Genomic DNA, 21,853 nt, shown 5'->3' with positions numbered 1-21,853 from the left:
TTAATCTGAATCTTTGAAGTAGAAAGAGACACCTAAAATGGGAAGATCTGCCGTTAATCTGGGCCACACCTTCTGCTGGCAGCCTATAGAAAGTACTTGGACAAAGGAAGCTTGCTCTCTCTCTTTGCCTGCTAGCTCTCCCTAACAACTCTATTCCTTCACTGTTTAAAGCCTACTTTTTGGAAGACTTGCTGAAACATTCAGCCTTGTGGACTGAACAACTATTGGATTCTTGGAACTTCCACTGGTAGACAGCCATTGTTAAACTAGCTGGACCACTGCCTAAAAGCCATTCTAACAAATATTCCCACCTCTGGATGCCTGGCTTAATGTGAGTTCCAGGCCAGCCAGGACTATATAGTGAGACTTTATTTAAAAAAAAAAAAAATCCAAAAAAAGCATAAACAAAAACCATAACAATGGGGTGGAGGAAGGGAGGCTCAGAAAAACAGTCAATGAATTTGAAGACAAAAACTGAAGAAAACAGGAGCTTCACCAATCTATGGAACCTTACCTAGAGTCTGGACATATACATACAGAATTCCAAAATGGGAGAACTGGCACAGAAAAAAAGAATATTCACGGGCTGGCGAGATGGCTTAGCAGGTAAAAGCACTGACTGTTCTTCCAAAGGTTCTGAGTTCAAATCCCAGCAATCACATGATGGCTCACAACCATCCGTAATGAGATCTGACACCCTCTTCTGGAGTGTCTGAAGTCAGCTACAGAGTGCTTACATATAATAAATAAGTAAATCTTTAAAAAAAAAAGAATATCCAAAAGATGCTCCAAATTTGATGAAAAACCATAAGCCTACCAGTCTAAGAGTACCAGTAAAAAAACTCAAGCAAAATAAAACCTCCTGATACATATCTCAAACTTCTAAAACTGAAGTTAAAATGAAAAACGTCAGAGCTGAGTTGGTAACTTGGTCAGTAAGAGTGCTTATTTTGCAAACATGAGGACCTGAGCTCCACCCCCCCCCAAACCCCCCACACTGATGTAAAAATGCTAGGTGTGGTGGCATGTGCTTTTAATTCTAAACCTGGGAAGGCAGAACCAGGGGGTCCTTGGGCTTGCTGGTCAGCTAGTCTAGCCTAACTAGCAAGCTCCAGGCTAACAAGAGAGCTTGTCTCAAGGAGGGAAAAAAGAGAACACCTGAGTTATTATCCTCTGACTTCAACTTACGGATACCCAACAGGAACACAAAACAAAGAAAAAAACCAAAAGAGCCAAAACAAAACATCACAAAGAGGGCTAACTCCTTATGAAAAGCCAGTGGAAGTAAGATGATAATATAGTCACATCTTATATTTTTGGTGGTAAATTAGACTTTAATGGCTGAGCCCTACAATCATATCTCAAAAATGTGCAGTAAGGAAAAAAAAAACTTTAATCAGTAATTATATTTCTAATTGAATAAAAAGCCATAAAATAATGTGTGTGTGTGTGTGTGTGTGTGTGTGTGTGTATGTGTACCATATGTGCAGGTGACCACAGAGACCAGAAGAGAGTATCAGATACAAATACCTAACATGAAATTAGAGGTAATTGTAAGCCCCCTGAACCGAGATCCTCTGCAAGAGCAGCAAGTATTCTTAACCACTGAGTCATCTTTCCAGCCTGGTGAAGCAGAAAAATTTAAATGAGAAACAAACAAAAAAATATTATTTTTAAACAAAGACTATCTAGACCTGGTGATGGTTGCCTATAACGCCAGCGATAAGGAAAAATTTCTAAGGCAAAAAGCTATTAAACTGTAAAAGAAAAATTTTAAAAAACTGAACTTTATTAAGAATAAAAAAATTGCTATTTCAGCTATATAAACAAAGTAACAGAGAGAACACAATTATGAATTGAAATATTCACAAGGTATAACTGATAAGAATTTATATTCAAAATATATAAAGAACTTGTACAACACAACTAAAAAGAGAACAACAAATAGTGTTTATAAAGAGCCAGTAGAAGCCGGGCGTGGTGGCATATGCCTTTAATCTCAGCACTTGGGAGGCAGAGGCAAGCAGATTTCTGAGTTTGAGGCCAGCCTGGTCTACAAAGTGAGTTCCAGGTCAGCCCGGGCTATACAGAGAAACCCTGTCTCCAAAAACCAAAAAAAAAAAAAAAAAAGAATGCGTTCATGATTTTAGAGACAGTTTATACTACAGACTATACATAGTCTTCAGCATTTTTATGATTTTTTTATTTTAGGTATATCAAGTGCATTTGGATTAGAATATTTCCAATTTATTTTTTAAAAAGATTTATTTATTATATCTAAGTACACTGTAGCTGTTTTCAGATGCTCCCAAAGAGGGAGTCAGATCTCATTACAGATGGTTGTGAGCCACAATTCAGGACCTTCGGAAGAGTAGTCAGTGCTCTTACTCACTGAGCCATCTCACCAGTCCAAAGATTTACTTATTTTATTTGTATGAGTGCACTGATGCTGTCTTCAGACACACCAGACGAGGGCATCAGATCCCATTACAGATGGTTGTGAGCCACCAAATGGTTGCTGGGATTTGAACTCAAGACCTCTGGAAGAGCAGTCAGTGCTCTTAACCACAGAGCCATCTCTCCAGCACTATTTCCAATTTATAATGTTTTTGGGGGGACATAACTCGATTCTGAGTTGAGAATCTGTAGTGTGAACTATTAGTAAAATCAGAATTTGCCCACTCCTCGTGCTTCTGCCTCCTAAATATACTAGGATTATAAGTGGGCTCCTGGTGCTGCTTGTGCGCTCCCTCAGTGCGGACCCAGTGCCTCTTTTGTGAAGCGGCAGCTGAGGAGACTCCGGCGCTCGCCATGGCCGACGAGAAACCCAAGGAAGGAGTCAAGACTGAGAACAACGATCATATTAATTTGAAGGTGGCGGGACAGGATGGTTCTGTGGTGCAGTTTAAGATTAAGAGGCAAACACCACTTAGTAAACTAATGAAAGCCCATTGTGAACGGCAGGGTTTGTCAATGAGGCAGATCAGATTCCGGTTTGATGGGCAGCCAATCAACGAAACAGACACACCTGCACAGTTGGAAATGGAGGATGAAGATACGACTGATGTGTTCCAGCAGCAGACTGGAGGTGTCTACTAAAAAGGGAGCCTGCTACTTTACTCCAGAATTTTGTTATAGACCAAGAATACATTCTCAATTAGAAAGCCACAATTTGGTCCCACCACATCCTGACTACTACAGTATAGTTTTCTCTCTTCTTTCATTTCCCTGTCCCCATTTCTTTATTGTACATAAAGTAACTGGTGTATGTGCACACGCATAGTGCTCTCTCTTTCTTTTCCTTTTTTAAACTAAATGACCTGTTCTGGTTGACATGAGATGGAGATGGTCTGGGGAAAAATACTGGGTTTGTGAAAATACCCCCTTCTCCACTAGTGGCATGCTCATTCAGCTCTTATCTTTATATTCCAGTAAATTATTTTGCTCTCATTGTTTTAACAAAAGAACCCAACAACACCAAATCCTTGCATACCTTGTTCGATTGGAGAACTTTAATGTTTTTCATTTATCATTGTAAAACCAAGGACAATTTTATAACTTTTTTGTACGTAGCTGTTACATGTAGGGCAATCTGTCTTTAAGTAGGGATAAATTACTCTTGAACAAAATGATCCTAGATAGTTTTCCCTTCAAGTCAAGCGTCTTGTTGTTTAAATAAACTTCTTGTTTAAAATGGAAAAAAAAAAGGATTATAAGTGTACAACACCATGAATGACTACCAATTTCATCAATTTGAGTCTATGTGTATGTTTGAGTGGGTGTGCAAGGTCTCAAGGACTGGAAGCACCAAATAACTATTTGTCCCATCACACACCTACTACACTTCTCTGAGCATGCATGACACTTAGATGGCCAGAGTTTGAATCCATCATGCTTAGTCATGCCATCCTGGGCACAGTTTTTTATTTTGTTTTGAAATTAATTAATTAATTAATTAAATGTAGGTGAGTATATTGTCACTGTCTTCAGACACACCAGAAGAGGGCATCAGATGCCATTACAGATGGTTGTGAGCCACAATGTGGTTGCTGGGATTTGAACTCAGGACCTCCAGAAGAGCAGTCAGTGCTCTTAACTGCTGAGTCATCTCTCCAGTCCCCCTTGGCACAGTTTTAAGGCTTAACATTATTCCAGGGCTTCTGGGAAACCTAAATGAAATAATGTAGGGCCTAGGACAGCAGTAAATACACAATAAGCATGAAGTGTTGTTAGCTGTATGCCTCAGAGTCCTTTTAGGAAAGATTACCCAGACCAGTGTCTTCATTTTCATTCAAGAGAGATTGCTCATTATAATTTGAGGATAATTGCTTTTTTCTAGAGCTCAGAAAGTGAGCTCAAGAGGCAACAAGAGGTGAGGTATGTATGTGAGCTCTCAGGTAATATTTTCCACATTCAAAAGTTAAAGCCAGAATTGGTAACTACCTCTCATAACCTTCCTGTTAAATTTTCCAAATATCCCTGGAATCTTTATTCTTACCAGGTCTGAAAATTTTTCCTTGTAACTACAATTTGACCAACTATCAAGTCTCTAAAAGCAGTTGTTCTCAATATGTAGAAGATTTAACACTAGTGTGGCCTAAGAATGTGTTAGAAATACAATTTTAGTCAACTCCTCCCCACAATGAGTAACATTCATGTGAAACCCAGAAACTGTGTTTTAACAAAGCTGGCAATATGGTTTTAATGAATGCTAACATGTGAGACTTATCAGGCTAGAACAAAAAAGAATACCTAGATACTTCACCTGCCAAAGACATGGACAGAGAAACAGTCTTTAAGGCTGGAGAGATGGCTCAGAGGTTAAGAACTCTTATTGCTCTCACAAAAATACAGATTCCTAGCCCCCACAATGTGGATCACAATCATTTGTGATTCTAGTTCCAAAGCATCTGATGATACCTGCTCTGTGAGCACCAGACACATATACATACATGCAAAATACTCATTCACATAGAAAAAAATAAATCTAAAAGAAAAGGAAAAAAAAAGACCCCAAACCAGACAAAATATCAGAGTCCAGAATCTAAGAAATTAGATTGACATATTAAGCAATAACTGATACAATATGGAAGTACTGGAGTACATCAAGGTAATGGCAGGAAACCACAAAAAAGATAAGATTAACAAAAAGGCACAAAGAGAGAGATATACAATAAAATGGTTATGGCCAGCAAGACAGCTCAGGGGGTAAAGCTACCTTCCACTGTCCCAGATGACCTGAGTTCTATTCTCAGGACCCACATGGTCAGACACCCTCTGACTTCCACGCCTATGCTGTGACAAGTGCACCTTCCACACGAAATAAATAAAACATAAGAATGAAGGTCAGAGCCAGGCATGGTGGCACACGCCTTTAATCCCAGCACTTGGGAGGCAGAGGCAGGCAGATTTCTGAGCTTGGGGCCAGCCTGGTCTACAGAGTGAGTTCCAGGACAGCCAGGGCTATACAGAGAAACCCTGTCTCGAAAAACCAAAAACAAACAAACAAAAAAGAATGAAGGTCAGTTCCAGAAACACATTTGTGAAATGGATAATGAAAAGTTCCTCATCTATATAGTGAGAAAAGACAAAACAAACAAAAATTTAAATCTGAACTTGTAATGTCTCTTTGCTATAAGCCAGGGGACTTTTCAAAACACTATATAAGTTTACAAAGACTCTGGATCAAACAGGCAAAGCAGAGAAGGAAACATATAGATCATAGTTTGTTTCTAAAATTTGGCTAAAATTATTTTTTCTGTAGATTCCTATGGCCGATAGAATGGTATAAGAGAAATCATCTCAAAGGGTAAAAACAAAAGATCTTAACTAGTATTGTGTGACAAACAAAACATATTTTCTTTCTTCTCTTCCTTTTTTCCTTTCCTTTCTCCTTCCTGTTCTGTTTTTCTTTCCCTTCCTGTTTTTTTTAATTAAAAAAATTTTTTATTAGATATTTTCTTCATTTACATTTCAAATGCTATCCCAAAAGTCCCCTATACCCCCCCCCCCACACACACACACACCCTGCTCCCCTACCCACTCACTCCCACTTCTTGGCCCTGGCGTTCTCCTGTACTGGGGCATATAAAGCTTTTTTTTTTTTTGAGACAGGATTTCTCTATGTAGCCCTGACTGTCATGGAACTCATTATATAGACCAGGCTGGCTTCAAACTGACAGAGATCTGCATGTTTCTGCATCCTGAGTACTAGGATTAAAGGCATGCACCACCATATCTGATGCTCCCTGGTGTGTTCTTTCTCCCTCACCGCCCCCCCCCTCCCCCTTTGCTGAAGCATCTCTCCAGCTTAAAGCATTTCTTTTTTTGAGACAAGAGTTCATGTGCCCCAGGGCTGGTCTAGCTGAGGATGAACTGACCTGGTCCTCCTGCCTCCGTCTAGAATCACAAGCTTAGACCACCATGCCCAGTTTTATGTTACTGGGGATCAACCTAGGACTTTATGCATGCCAGGCAAGTACTCTCCAACTGAACTACATCTGCAATGGGAATATTTCTTATTGCCTATATAGAAAAAAATACTGCACCTTTTCCTTCAAGAGTCCCCCAAATTCTCATCTCACTCAATATAAAAACAAAATAGCTCCACAAGACTAAAGCAAAGATGCCGAGTACAGTGGCACACCTGTAGTCTCAGCACATGGGAGGCAGAAGTCACTCTTGTCCATCTCAGAAAAAGTTACAAAAAAGCTAACTCATTCAGGACTGTGAGGAAGTTGGAAAGCAGATACTCTCAGATTCTACAGTTGGTTTTGTTTTTTTGTTTTTTTTTTTTCTGAGACAGGGTTTCTCTGTGTAGCCCTGGCTGTCCTGGAACTCACTCTGTAAACCAGGCTGGCCTCGAACTCAGAAATCCGCCTGCCTCTGCCTCTGGGATTAAAGGCACGTGCCACCACGCCCGGCACTACAGTTGGTTTTATACATGAAAAACCCTAAAATTTGGTACAATCTCTATAGTCTAGCAATTCTACTCGCAAAGTTTATCCTTGTAAATTAATGAAGAAACATCAAAGTATGTATAATGCTGCTTGATAATGACATTATTGATAAAACAAAAACCGGTAACTTCCTCAAAAATAAATGACTAAGGGACTAAACAAAAATTTATGATATTTGTGATATAAACTATACAATTACATGCATTTATTTTACAGGAGATAATTAAACTTTATGTTTACTGGTTTGGCATTTTGAAGTAGGGTTTTCCTTATGTTATCAAAGCATGCCTTGAACTCCTGGGCTCAACTGACACTCCTGTCTCAGGTCTGCTAGCAGGCTGCATTAATTTCTATTAAACTTCTTATATTCAAACTACAACTTGCACTCTGTATCTTTTTTCTAATGTTGTCCTTCTCATCACTCCCCACCAGGTTCTACCTATAAAGCTGCTGGGATTTTGGTGAGGAGATACATGTGAAGACCGTAGCACCATACTATCTAGAACACAATCAGTGACTGAAAAACTATCAACTTTATGGCTTCATTACTTGTCCCTTATCTTGAACAATATAATATGACAGTGTTTATTTGCTTTCAAGATGGCTTGGCAGGTAAAGGTATGGGTCACCCAAGCTGACAACTTGAGTTCAATTCCTAGGACCTGTGTGGTGGAAGGAGAGAACTGAACCCTAACAGTGGCCCTCTAACTTCCCATGCATGTTATGGAGTATGTGCATCTGTATGGACGACTATTGCCAGCATTCAAGCACTCACTGACTATATTTAAGATCCTGGGTATTATTTCTAAAGCTTATAATGGAAATTTTATATACATACGAAAGTAGAATGCTGTAATGGATTCAACATATCCATTATTCAGGGTCAACAGGCTCAGCATTTAGCTTCTCTTTCCCATTTATAGTCCCACCTATCTCCAGTCACCCAGATAATTTTGAAGTAAATCCTATTATACATTAGAGATTTTTTTTTTTTTTTTTTTTTTTTTTGAGACAGGGTTCCCCTGTGTAGTTCTGGCTGTCTCAAAATTCAATTAGTAGACCAGGCTGGCCTTGAACGCAGATATCTGACTGCCTTTGCCTCCTTAGTGCTGGGATTAAAGATGTACATGTCTCCAGAGTACAGGCTGGCCTTGATCTCTCAATTCTCTTGTCTCAGCCTTTGAGTGCTATGATTTAAAGGTCTCTCTCTCTCTTTCTCTCTCTCTCTCTCTCTCTCTCTATCTATCTATATGTGTGTGTGTGTGTATGTATGTATGTACATGTATGTATATATATATATATCTCAGAACATGGAGTTTGTTTTTATTTTTTGCAACAGTAGCACAGGCTAGACTGGAACTTAGTACACAGATCTTCCTTTCCCCTATTCCCCAAGAATACTATGGTTCACTAATGGGGCTTGAAATATTGAAACAACAGTTTTAATTTTTAAATTATATTTTGTTTTGTCTTTTTTTTTTTTTTTTTGAGACAGGGTCTCACTATAATAGCTCTGGCGGTCCAAGAATTCACTATGTAGACCAGACTAGACTAGAACTTACAGAGATCCACCCATCTTTGTTTCCTGATTGCTGAGGTTAAAGGCATGTGCCACTACACACAGCTACAATTTTACAATTCTTTACTAGTTGCTTTGCTTTGGTTTGCAGAGGTTAGCTACATAACCTCTGGATTCAAGTGCCTACCAGTCACTCAGTGAATGTAAGGTCAATCTTCTCTTTCCCCTGGTGGTTGGTTCTAGATAGGTCTCTTCCTGCCTCATCACTATCTTCCCTTCTCCCTTCTCCTGAGGGAATGAGTCACCATGCTTGTCTGTACCTGAACTTTCTACCATGGCTTCTTTATTTCAGGCAGAATACTGACCCTTCAAGATGTTCAACATACTCAAAAAGCTAAGGGTTGGTCTGGAGGAATGGCTTAGTAGCTAAGAGTACCCAAGTTTGCTTTCCAGTACTCGTTTCTGGCAGCTAAAAACTGTCTATGGCTGTAGCTCCTGGGGATCATCTTCTGGCCTCCATGGTCACTTGCACATGGGTGCCATCCATACACATACATGCATAAAGTAAATCTAAAGAAGACCAAGAGTGAAGTCAGCTTGAAAACTTTGCAAAGGCTATCTATCCCTGCAACATATTTTAAAATATAAAAGATACAAGCCACTCAGTGATGTACTCTGTTTATTTGATTGAAAAAGCTTTCATTTTTGATTGATTTATTTTATTTTTATGTGTATGAGTGTTCTGCTTGCATATATGTAAGTGTGTGACTGGTGCCCACAAAGAGTACCAGATGTCCAGGAATGAAGGATCTGGAGTTATAAATGATTGCGAGCCACCATGTGGGATCTGGACCCAGGTCCTCTGCAAGAGTAACAATTATTAACTGCTGAGTCATCTCTCCTGCCCACAAAACTTGTATTTTAATCTACAATTCACGATTCCCCAAAACAACAATAACAAAACAAAATAAAAGAAACCTAGAATTCCACAGGACTTGGGAATGTTCACACCAAGGCAGTGCTCATAAGGCAATGCATTCACAGGACTATTAGCATCTCAGGAAAACAGTAAGAGTTACTAATGTCTTACAGGCTTCAAGAAATGTATATAGCCATTTACATCTATATACCCCACAAATGGTTCCCCAAAGTGGAATATTTACCCTATATGTTTGGAGCACCTACACTGTGTGGTTACATACATAGTTACATGCTCAATGAGTTTCTGATGACTGAGCATACAAGTTGGACCAAACATGACTAATCTCAACTATTAATGAAGTCACCAGTAGTGCTGTAACTAAGTCCTTGAGATATTTTAAATTTTTTACTAATAGCCAGTAGGGGACTGAGAAAATGCCTATCATATTGCTAAAAAGGTCAGGACTTCCTAAAGATTCTTTTTGACACATTAATACACATCTTCTGGGTTAGCCATTGACATGACCTATGTGAATTTAGCATTATCTTTATTACTCTCTTGAGCTTCTGGCCCCTCTTTTATAAATGCTTAGACAGGTTTATTGAGAGGAATTACTAGACAGAAAAGTCTAGGTTAGGGCCCAATGCATGACAGATGATTGATTTTTCCTCGTCATGGAAAACAATAGCTTAGAGCCAAAGGAAAAGGTAGCATTTTTATATAGGAAGCCTGTTCCAATTCCAACAAGGTGACAACAACACAGACGTGATCTAGCTACACACCGCTCTGATCCAGAGCATTTCCAGATTAGGATAAGAGTAACTGCAAAGGCATGAGTGCTTGTACTGCATGAGGAATGGCGAAGATGACCGATATGCAATGTGTCCAGAGAGCATAGGGGGAACGAGGAGGACAGTAAGAGCTGAGGAGCTGAGGTCAGAGATAACAGGGGAAGGTATTGTCAGATCAGAGATGGTACAGAAGCCCATTATTAAAATGTTGGCATTTTACTCCAAGTAGAAAATGTTCTAATCATAATGTTTAGAAGTAAAAATTAGTATGATTTATAGATTTTATTAATTTTAGGGGTGTGGGAGCTTGTTACTAGAGACTGAGCCCAGGACCTTCTGCATACTAGGAAAGCTAGTTTTTTTCACGTTGAGATAGTATCACTAAGTTATCTAGTCAGCCCCAAGTTTGCCCTGGAAGGTCTTGAATTTATAATACTCCTGCCTTCACTTCTTGAGTAGCTAGGATTACAGGCTTGCACCAGCAGACTCAGCACTGATGCTGAGAAACAGACTAGGGACCAGAGGAATAGTTAGAAGGTACTTCAATGAATGGAATAAAGGTGTGGATATGAATCATATCTACATGCTTTTTAAAAACTTGGATGTATTTTAAAAGCAAAGAAGAAACAAATTTGCTTATGGTTTACATATGAAGGTTTGATAAAAACAAAAGCCAAGAACTCTAAGATTTTGAAATGAGCAGGATGAGAAGGAATGAAGACAAATTGAAGAGTGGGTAAGGTGAGACGTAGGGACGCTAATTCTGAAATACCCTCTCACAGTCTTGGAAGTGGAACCACTTCAAACTGGTTGCTACTGCCACCTAAGCAGCTTCCAAAAGGTGAGGGTATACAGACGACCTCATTCTTCTCCATCTAGGCCATAGATTTGGTATCCAACATTACAGCTGGGAATACTGATGAGCTGATAAAAATGAGGGTAAGGAAGCCCTAAAGCTGGTTAGGACTCCTCCCTTGTTCTGCACTAAGTGACAGTATCTCCCAGAATGATTTTCTGGGATCAAGTCCACCTAGTATCAACAAAGGTTAGAAGAGAGAGTAAAAAAGATAGATGGATTGATTGATTATCAGGGTGCACTAACCCAAGATATTCATACTTAGTTTCTCAACATCTTCCTCAGCAAGGTAAACAATTCTTAGTTGTCTTCAGCCTCCTACTATACATACCCACATTATTACTCACTTCTGAGATCAGACAAGCAGAACAGAATTTTACTCTCTTTAATTCTGCGAAGGCGTAAAACAAGTATTCCTCCTGGGAAAGAAAGGGTCTTCCAAGAGCCATTAGTTATTAAACAAATCTCAAGAGTATGAGTTTTCAAAGATTTTCATTTTATATGCCTAAGTGTTTTGGTGCATGCCTATCTGTGTTTAGGTACCCACCAAAACCAGAGAGGGCACCGAATTCCTTAGAAGCAGAGTTAGTGACTGTTGTGATGGGATGTGGATGTTGGGAACCAAACCTGGGTCTCCTGGAAAAGCAGCAAATGTTCTTAACCATGGAACATTTTTCCAGCCTTTGGTTTTTATTTCTATTTACAAATTTTCTTTTATTTTCAGTGCTAAGGACTGAGCCCTGGGCCCTTGCACAATCTAGGTAAGTTTCCAATTTTAATGCTCTGTCCCCAGGGCTTATTTGTTTTGTTTTTTGAGACAGGGACTCTCTCATATTGTCTTGGCTGACCTTGAACTAGTTTATACGGCTGAGCATGACTTGACTCCTTACTACTGCTACCAATGCTCAAGTAATCAAGGGAGTACAAAGGTCGCCACTGGGCAGTTGGATATAGGCTTTTGATAAGCCCAAGCCCTAGAACATTTCTCTACTTAAAAAAAAATTTAACTACAGGGAAGACATGCTCAAATTCTGCTAAAAGGCATAAATTCACTGTTTATAATAAGCCGGGCAATGGTGGCCTGTTAATCCCAGCACTTGGGAGGCAGAGGCAGGCAGATTCCTGAGTTGGAGGCCAGCCTGGTCTACAGAGTGAGTTCCAGGACAGCCAGGGCTACACAGAGAAACCTTGTCTCAAGTGGGGAAGAGCCTCGAAGATATGGGCACAGGGAAAAGATTCCTGAACATAACACCAATGGCTTGTGCTGTAAGATAAAGAATCGACAAATGGGACCTCATAAAATTGCAAAGCTTCTGTAAGGCAAAGGACACTGTCAGTAAGACCAAAGGCAACTAACAGATTGGGAAAAGATCTTTACCAATCCTAAATCCGATAGGGGGATAATGTCCAATATGTATAAAGAACTCAAGAAGGTGGACTCTAGAAAATCAAATAACCCTATTTAAAAAAACAGGGTACAGAGCTAAACAAAGAATTCTCAACTGAGGAATACCGAATGGCTGAGAAGCGCCTAAAAAAAATGTTCAACATCCTTAATCATCAGGGAAATGCAAATCAAAACAACCCTGAGATTCCACCTCATACCAGTCAGAATGACTAAGATCAAAAAATTCAGGTGACAGCAGATGCTGGTGAGGATATAGAGAAAGAGGAACATTCCTCCATTGCTGGTGGGACTGCAAGTTGGTACAGCCACTCTGGAAATTAGTTTGGCGGTTCCTCAGAAAATTGGACATAGTTCTACTGCAAGATCCAGCAGTATCACTCCTGGATCCTACCCAGAAGATGCTCCAACATGTAATAAGAACACATGTTCCACTATGTTCATAGCAGCCTTACTTATAATAGCCAGTAGCTGGAAAGAACCCAGATGCCCCTCAACAGAGGAATGGATACAGAAAATGTGGTACATTTACACAATGGAGTACTACACAGCTATTAAAAACAATGAATTTATCAAATTCTTAGACAAATGGATGGATCTGGAGGATATCATCTTGAGTGAGGTAACCCAATCACAAAAGAACATACATGATATGCCCTCACTGATAAGTGGATATTAGCCCAGAAGCTCAGAATCCTTTTTAGAAGGGGGAACAAAATACCCATGGAAGGAGTTACAGAGACAAAGTTCAGAGCAGAGTCTGAAGGAACGACCATCTAGAGACTGCCCCACATGGAGATCCATCCCATAAACAACCACCAAACCCAAACACTATGGCAAATGCCAACAAGAGCCTGCTGACAGGAGCCTGATATAGCTGTCTCCTGTGAGGCTCTGCCAATGCCTGGCTAATACAGAAGTGATGCTCACAGTCATCCATTGGATGGAGCACAGGGTCCTCAATGAAGGTTTAGAGAAAGTACCCAGGGAGATGAAGGGGTCTGAGGAACATCAATATGAACTAACCAGTACTCCAGAGCTCCTTGGAACTATAACACCAACCAAAGAAAACACATGGTGGAACTTGTGGCTCTAGCTGCATATGTAGCAGAGGATGGCCTAGTCAGTCATCAAAGGGAAGAGAGGCCCTTGGTCCTGTGAAGGTTCTATGCCCCAGTATAGGGGAATGCCAGGGCCAGGAATGGGAGTGGGTGGGTTGGGGAGGAGGGGGAAGGGGAAAGAGGGAGGGGATTTTTGGAGGGGAAACTAGGAAAGGGAATAACATTTGAAATGTAAATAAAGAAAATATCTTTAAAAAAAAAGGTAAAAGGTAACCCCCCAAAACAGAACAAAACCCTAAGTAATCATAAAAATTATTACATATTTGATTCTCAGCACCACATAACAATTTCCATATAAGGACATATTGAAATATGTGAAAAGAGACAATAGTATGTATATGACCCCAGGGTTTTAATTTTTTGCTCTATATTTATGTTTGTACTGTGAGGATCAAACCTAGAATCTTGTGGTTGGTAGACAACTTAGTTGTTCTGGTTTGTTTTCTAAAGGACTGTTTATGTATAAATTATATTAATGCATAAATATAGAGACTTAGGCAGCACAGTAGTAACATCTCTTATAGGCCAGACATGGTGGCACATATCTTTAATCGTAGCACTCAAAAGGCAGAGGTAGAGTGTCTCTTTGGATTCTATGCCAGCCAGGGCTATATATTGAGGCCCTATCTCAAAAACAAACAAACAAACAAACAAACAAACAAACAAAGCAACCCCATATTTATAGGTCATGTTTAGAATTCAGTTTTTACTTTCTGTCTTGGTGTGGAAAATTGAACTCAAGGCTTAAAACAATTTTTTATTTTTTTTAATTTTGTGTTCACTGGTGTTTTACCTGGACATTGTCTGTGTGAGGGTGTTGGGTCCCATGGAAGTGAGGTTATAGACAGTTGTGAGCTGCCATGAAAGTGCTAGGCTAGGCAAGTACTCCATCCTGGTCAGATCCCAACCCCGAACGTCAGTTACTGACTTAACAAAATCACTTCTGTATCTATTATGCATTTCATCTTGATTGAAGAGTTCTTCCTCCTTTTTGTAGTGACACATACCTTATCTTAGCACTTGGGAGATTGAGACAGGAGGACTAGAAGTTTAAGGCCAGCCTCTGCTACACAGCCATTCTGGGGTCAGCCTGGGTATATGTGAGACACTTCCGCAAAACAACAAAACTTTAAAATAACATTCATCTAAAAAAAAAAAGACTTCCTCTTGAGAAGCCAATCATGGACTACTCCCCAAAGGGCTCTCCTCTTGGGAGTAGGATGCCACAGACTCTCTGAAAAGTGCCTTAGCACAGGAGACTGTTAATTCCCCACGAGTGTGATGGAACAACCCAGAATGCCCTACTCTCCACTGGCTAAAGACCCAACTGTTAAACTAGACTCTCCACAGTCCCCACCAGGGTAACAGGGAATGGCTTTTGTTTTCTATAAACAGACAAGAAAAAAGTCAAGTTAAAACACTCCTTAGAGGAAGGAAAATAGAAACCAGGCAGCGAGGAATGCTTCATATTCCTAAAAGCTTTTTTTGTACGTTAACACATGGTGTCTGCTTCTCTCTAGTCACCTATTTATCACTCTCCTCCTTAGAGAAGGGAAAAAGCCCTGGCTGTTTTCCTAGTGCAGAGTTCTGTGGCTGGGGAAGGAGGGAGAGGGAAGGAAGGAGGGTGCTTTAAGCATGATGCAAACCATTTGGAGCTGAGTAAGAGCACTGCCAACACAAGCTGCACTATTTAAACATGTGAGGAAATGATCGTATATACAACATGCCAGGAGCTCTGCGCTCTCTCTCCTCCACCCCCCTCTTCCTCCCTCCCTCCCTCCCTCCTTTCCTTCCCCCCCTTCATTTCTCTCTCTCATACACATACACAGGAGACACCCCCCCCCCCAAAGGAAGTTGAGAGGGATTTTTTTTCAGGACACAGAACTGGATGTCAGCGGCTAAAAGGTCGATATTTTCCCTTAACACCCTTCTCAATGACTTAATCATGTTCCGTTTGCACAGAAAACTTCCCAAGAATAAAGTCTGGAGAATTAAGAGAGTGGGTAAATGGGAAGGGATGTTTGGCCTGCAGCTGACCTTATCCGAGGTTTTCTCCACGTAGCAGGGGTCCTGAGGGGCAGCCAGCAAGGGGACAAAGCCAGAGAGAAGCCGATCCTCTTCCAGGATAAGCAGGGTGAGGTCATCATCTGGGTCCTTGTACAGTGGCACCTCAGACTGATTGACTGCAGTCAGTATGTTACAGAAATCAGCTAGTGTTGACCAGACATCCACAGCAACCCTGTGAGAAACAAGACAAGAAAAGAAGAACGGTTCTAAAGAGGTCGGTGAAAGTGTTCTTCCTGCTCTGGGAATGGAAAGGGACTTGCAACAAAAGCTGTAAGGCTGGCTGGCAGCTCCCAAGAAATATTATCAAAAATGTAATATTAAGTTGTGCCCATAGCTACCATCTATGTGTGTGTACTCTCTATGTAAAGGTGAAATTGATCGGGGGACTTTTAATCCTAACCAGAGAGAAAGAAAAAGAATTTGGAGAACCAGTTGCCTAATGCTGGTTCTGTCACCTTTCCAGACAGTATGATGAGACACTTTAAACAGTCTAGATACCCAGTGCCTACGGCAGCTCTCAGAAGTCCCTGCTCTTGCATAGTCAAGTATATACCACACAGACAGAAACTGGGCACTAGCCTCTCTCCTTCAGCCACAGGCACACAGGGAGTAGTCACACTGTGTAGTCACGTAGGCTTCCCTCTTAGAAATACTTTATAAAGTAATTCTCTATATGTAAGCAGTAAAATGAATACATGTCCAAGAAAATCCCCCTTCCTGTCTTGCCAAAGTCTGCTCTGGAAGGGAAAGCTTCTTGCTCATTTCAATGCTATCTTGGCTGTCCCACGCCTTCTTCCTTCTCTCACTTGTACATTAGACACAGGATGACTAACCATCCTGGGACTGTCCAAGTTTTAGCACTAAAATTTTCACATCTCTTAAGTCCCCTAGTCCAACACAGACCAGGATGCTTGGTCAGCCAGTCCCACATCATCGGGTTCTGGATAAACCTGAGAAGAAAACTAAAACTACAAAATCTCTCTCTCTACTTAAAACTCCAAGGTAGAATTATAGAAAGAAGGTTCATTTAGTTCATACCATCACCTATTGTGGCTCAGACTGTTTGGTGGGTGCTAAACATCACCTAAACTTTGCCTGCCTAAGTGAACCTCAATTGTAATTGTATCCAATGGTTGCCAAGTTTACAGACTTGATTTTCTCCTCCAGAAAAGCTTCTAACCCAGGAGATGGAATAGCATCTACCCTCTAGATGCTAAGATGTTAGAAATACTATAAAAAACAAATAGAAAACAAAACAACAAGAAAACTCCACAGGAAAGACTGAGTACGAAGAAACTCTATGCCAATAAGTTCTAAGGGTCCCCTGAAATCTCCCAGGGGTACTGTCCATGAGCCTACAGGGTAGGCTGAGACCTATGCCATTAAACCCCCAACTCCCATTCCAAGATGACAGGAAAGAGGGCATTCCAGGAATTGCCACTGAGAGCCATGGGGACTCCCTCCCTCACCAGCTCCAGGTGGAAGGAGGCTGAGGTGGTTTATTTACTGAGATCACTACACTAGGAAAAGGCAATGAAATGAAACATCTTGTTTTCAAGAGCGTCCTGGGAACCAGGCGGAACATGGTCCCATTAATCATACAACGGCACATAATCAACACACGTGTACTGCAGAACCAAGTCACTTCCCAGGCTTTGCCTAGCAAGAAGAACACGTTTGGGAAGAATCACCAGGGGGATGCAGGTTTTCTAAAGCCCTCTGCATGGACACCAACAACCAGACTCATTCACAAAGCTCCATCTTTTGGCTCAGCTGAGTTTGGCTGTCAGAAATGTTTAAATATGGAAAAAAATAAACAGTTGCAACACGTTTTTCTGTGCAGAAATCTGCCTGGGCTCCTCTGTGATGTAATGGGAAACGCGGCACTCAGGCTACCAGCTGTAGAATAAACAGAACTTTGAGGGTTAAAAGGAACTGAACTTTCCACGACCCCATCTGCAGAGAAGAAAATAATAAGAGGAATGATGCACTGCCCCACAGCTCTGATAGTTTATCCTCCGGTCCGGCTGCAGAGACAAGCACCGGATGTGATAGGGCTGCTCAGGGCTGCCTCTGAGGTTAGTGCTGCCCATGGGAGACACACAGGGAGGCTCTTCCAGTTCCCTGCTTCCTCCCCCAGTGCCCTGCTGGCCACTTGAGCCCACTGCCTGAGTCTGATCCCACAGCGTGGTGAGCTTTGGCCAACAGGCACTGCTTGGCTGCAGAGCAGCAATTTGGAAAATAAACAGGAAAAACGCCAGTAAGAAGGAAGAAGGTGAAAAGTCTCCCATCTGAATTCTTGGCTTGGAGGTCATGGTTGGTGCTAAACAGGTCAAGGCTGCTTGAGGACATAGTTAGGGATGAGGGTGTAGGCAGTAGTATCCCCAGCCAGAGAGAGGCGGCAGAAAATCACCCACAGTTTCCTCAGTGGGAGGCCCCACATCCCTCTCATCCTCCCACCCTTACCATCTTGGATCCAAGAAGAAGAAATATGTGGTACCATGTGGTTCTCATTACCATGCTCTCCTGTCCCCTAAGGCTCAGATAAAGCAAACTGACTCCTCCCAGAGACTGCTGCTCATCACTAGGGACTCCTGCCCACCTCTATCTTTTGCCCATTACTACTCACCTTGTGCCAAAACCTTATGACACACTGCAGTGATAAGGTAGATGAGAGTTCTTACCCTGTTGATTTTGTAAGACAGCAGCTGGGGCCAAAAGACATGGGAAGTGCCCTGAGTTCCCAAGTCAGAAATATAAATAAAAGCAGTCCAAGGGTCAAGCTAGACTGATCAGAATCAAGGAGATATAAAAAATGCTTCAATGAAAAGTCACTCCAATCAGGTCAGCCTGATCTTGTTGGTACCCATGGGCCAACCTGTGACAAAGGTATGGGAAATAAGAATCAAGAAACTAACGACGACGACGATGATGACGAGGAGGAGGAGGAGGAGGAGGAGGAGGAGGAGGAGGAGGAGGAGGAGGAGGAGGAGGAGGAGGAGAAAGAGATGTTCTCCAAAAACCCAGGTGAGAGGCCTGAACTGAAAAGCTAATATCTGCGAGAGGATGATGTAAGGGTTGAGAGGTCAATTCCATGCGTGAACAGTTTCCTGTTTAAGCAGAAGGGGGACGTCTTGAATTTTTTCCCCATGTTTCTTTCTTATCCTAATAAGAAGCGCCATTTAACCTTCACCTCATAGCAGCCCTTGAAGCCTTAGGAGTCCAGGTTGATGGAAGGGCACAAAGTAAAATCCTTGTGGCTATGAAGAGCTTGAAGATACTTGAGAACATGTGGGGTTCAGTCAAGCCCCTCTGCCACCCATTCCTATCTAGCTTTTTGCTGAGGAGACCGAAGGTTATAGGTGGGTAGAAGGGTATGAAGAGCCTCACTCTGTAGTCCAGGCTGCCTTGGAACTCACCATGTAGCCCTGACTGGCTTCAAAGCCTCAGTGATCCTGACTGCTGGGATCACAGGTATATGGTCCTATGCTTGGCTTAGACAAATCCTTCTGGCTTCTTCTGGTTCAACTTGTATTTGAAGAATGTACCAGAGCCTACAAAATCTCACTAAAGTTAGGGTACACTCTTCACCAAGCAGACACAAATCAGCCTGAGAATATGAAACTGTATTCAATAAACCCATTTATGGCTCCCAGAATGGCGACAATGAAGTCTCTCAGAAGCTGGGGTGTGATTAGTGTTCAGGGATCAGCAGTTGCAAAGTGACCCACTAGCCCAACCTCGAAGAACACACCACACACTAGGAAAGCAGAGCTCTGGCTGTAGTCTGAATGCCAGATCCTAGCCTGAGACAGACCAGCAATGACTAGTTAGAGGTATGCACTCAGTACCAAGGTTCACTACAGACATGCATTCACTTACTCCACCAGCAAGGGGTGGGGTGGGGGAAGAGTTAATTTACTTTTTATTGCCTCAGAATTCCAAGGTTTAATGTAGCTGTCAGTTTGAGTGCAGTGCAGCTGCTGGCCGATACAATGCAGCCCAGGCCAGCCCAGGTGACTGGGGAAACACATTTCACAGAAATGAACCAACACACACTCTTGGCTGGTTGTTTGGAGGATATTGACTTGGGGAATCAGATTAACCCTTCAGGCTAGGGTTAGTTCTGCAAATAGCATTAGAAAGCTATTCAGTCCAGGGAATTGAGAAGCTTGTTCTCTAGTGAGCCCACAGTTTTTTGTGTTTCTATAGTTCTCACAGGTGATGCTATACAGCTATGTGCCCTGCAAGACTGAGGTGTGGAACATATGAGACATGGTATACCACAGTCATCATCTCCTTGTCTGAAATGCGGAAAGAGAGAAAGGTCTGCTATCTGCCAGGGAAAGTCAGGTAGAACTGTTTCCAGAGCTCCAACAGACAGGATTAAGGAATGGCAAAAGGTTGGAATGGTCTGACCAGGGCTCAGTCTGTCTTTCTAGAAAGACCAAGGAAGACTAAGCATTCACACACTTCTTCATATTTTTACTGGGGGAATAGGCTGACTGGTGATTAATATCAAGTACAATGACCCCATGTTACAAGCCTGCAGGGGCCTGTGGAGGTGGCCGTTTCCTGTGTAATACCAGCTTGTTTAAACACTAACATTCAAACTCCACAGCTGCAGAACAAACCCGGAAAGAGGTGAGTGAGAAGAAGCCCTGCATTGTGTTTCAGAGCTATGGAAGATCAGAGAGGTTGTACAGATGGGAAACAAGTTGGGTTTTGGGTTCCTGGGGTGAAGAAATCTGGAAACAGCCAAGGTGGTATAGAAAGTAGGTACAAGGAAGCTAAAAGCCCAGTGAGCACAAATTCATGGGAAAGGCAAAAAACAATCAAACAAATGTTCAATGGCATATATTATCTGCTTAAAAAAATGTATTTCCCTTTGGGAACCCAACTCTCTGGATCTATAGACAACATTAATCCCTGGTTGCCCTGGAACATTTCTTACTTAACTGCAGGAAAATGGCAGGGTATAAGCAGCTAGTTGCAGAAATGGTTCTAAACCTAACAAGTCTAGTGGTGCTACAAGAATAATATCTTAGGCATAAAATGTTAGTAAGTCCTGCCCAAAGCCTGTTTGTAGTGGGATGAGTCCACAGTTCTGGAACTTCAGTGACAAGAACTATAATAGGCTATAAGGGTGGAGATGCAGCTCTCTCACTGAGATACAGGAACCACAAAATCTGTGTTTTAGATGCTGCCACAACACAAAGAGATCAGTATTCTAGGAGGTAAGGCAAGTAGCAAGATACCTTGCTTCACGAATACGAGATGCCTACTAGGTAACCTAGTTGAAGATTATCCCTTCAACAGTCATAGTTCATATAAAAGCAAGTCAACTAGGTCCTTTGTGAAAGAAAGTATTCAGCCCTAATCAGTTCTGTCTAGCAGAGCAAATCAGATTCTGAAGCTGTACTACAGCAAGGACACAAGCTCCTCCAAGTTGCTAGGCAGTGTAGCAAGAGCCCTACAGTCAGTAACAGATCACTGTAATCTCTGTAGGATTTCTCAGGTGCCAAAGTGTTTCTCCTATGTCACCTCCCCAAACCCACTCTAGGTCACAGTCTCTTTTTGATTTCAGTTCTCTCAAGTCATTCTCTTATGTATAGTCTCTGTAACATCACTATGGTGTGTTAAACCCATCAGCACTGGGTTTGGGAAAAACAGCCCCTAGGGGATTCTGACATCTCCATGGTCTGAGCAGAGGAGCCCTTGGCGGCCTCCCTGGTGCGGATTCTCACGGTTCCTGCCTCTGCAAACTTTTAGCTGTAACCACTCCAACACGTCTTTTCAGTTTAGCATATACTGGACCCAAATAACCTTAGTCCAGTGCTGGAAAGTCTCTCCCTGGGGTCAGCTGTTGTACCCTGAAAGGTCAGACTAAAGCCTTAGACCAACACCCCTTTCTTTCACAAGGAGTCCTGTGGGAGGAGTGGGGAGAAGACAGAGGCTCCTGCCATGGGAGAGATCATGTGTGCCCCATGCTCAGCACTTGGAGGAAGAGGAACCCCTTGGTGCCAGGCTGCAGTGCTGACGCCCCAAAGTGGAGCCAGGGAGACTGGGTGGGGAGCCAGGGTAGCAAAGGGGCTTCCCACAGTCACCAGCACTTCCTTCAGGGAAGTGCTGATGGACTATTACTTAGTGACCTCCTAAAATGCTCTTTGGGAAGACGATTAAGCGTCCTTGAAAGGCTGCCGATTAGATTTG

The 21,853-nt window shown here is 41.9% G+C and overlaps 1 protein-coding gene and 1 pseudogene across 4 annotated transcripts in view; one reads left to right on the top strand and one right to left on the bottom strand.

Moving 5' to 3' along the window:
• Positions 1-21,853, bottom strand: part of Smg6 (Smg-6 homolog, nonsense mediated mRNA decay factor (C. elegans)) — a 238,595-nt gene that overhangs the window by 94,875 nt on the left and 121,867 nt on the right. For all 4 annotated transcript variants that reach the window (NM_001002764.2, XM_011248660.2, XM_011248659.3 and 1 more), the window contains one exon: positions 15,611-15,812. In NM_001002764.2, the coding sequence (NP_001002764.1) occupies positions 15,611-15,812 (202 nt within the window). The remainder of the gene's footprint in view (positions 1-15,610; positions 15,813-21,853) is intronic.
• Gm12335 (predicted gene 12335) lies at positions 2,726-3,690 on the top strand (annotated as a pseudogene).

The sequence above is a fragment of the Mus musculus genome, chromosome 11 (genome assembly GCF_000001635.26).
Source record: "Mus musculus strain C57BL/6J chromosome 11, GRCm38.p6 C57BL/6J".
Lineage (NCBI taxonomy): Eukaryota > Metazoa > Chordata > Mammalia > Rodentia > Muridae > Mus > Mus musculus.
Note: the sequence above shows the minus strand (reverse complement) of the source record. Positions and strands in the feature narration are given on the sequence as shown.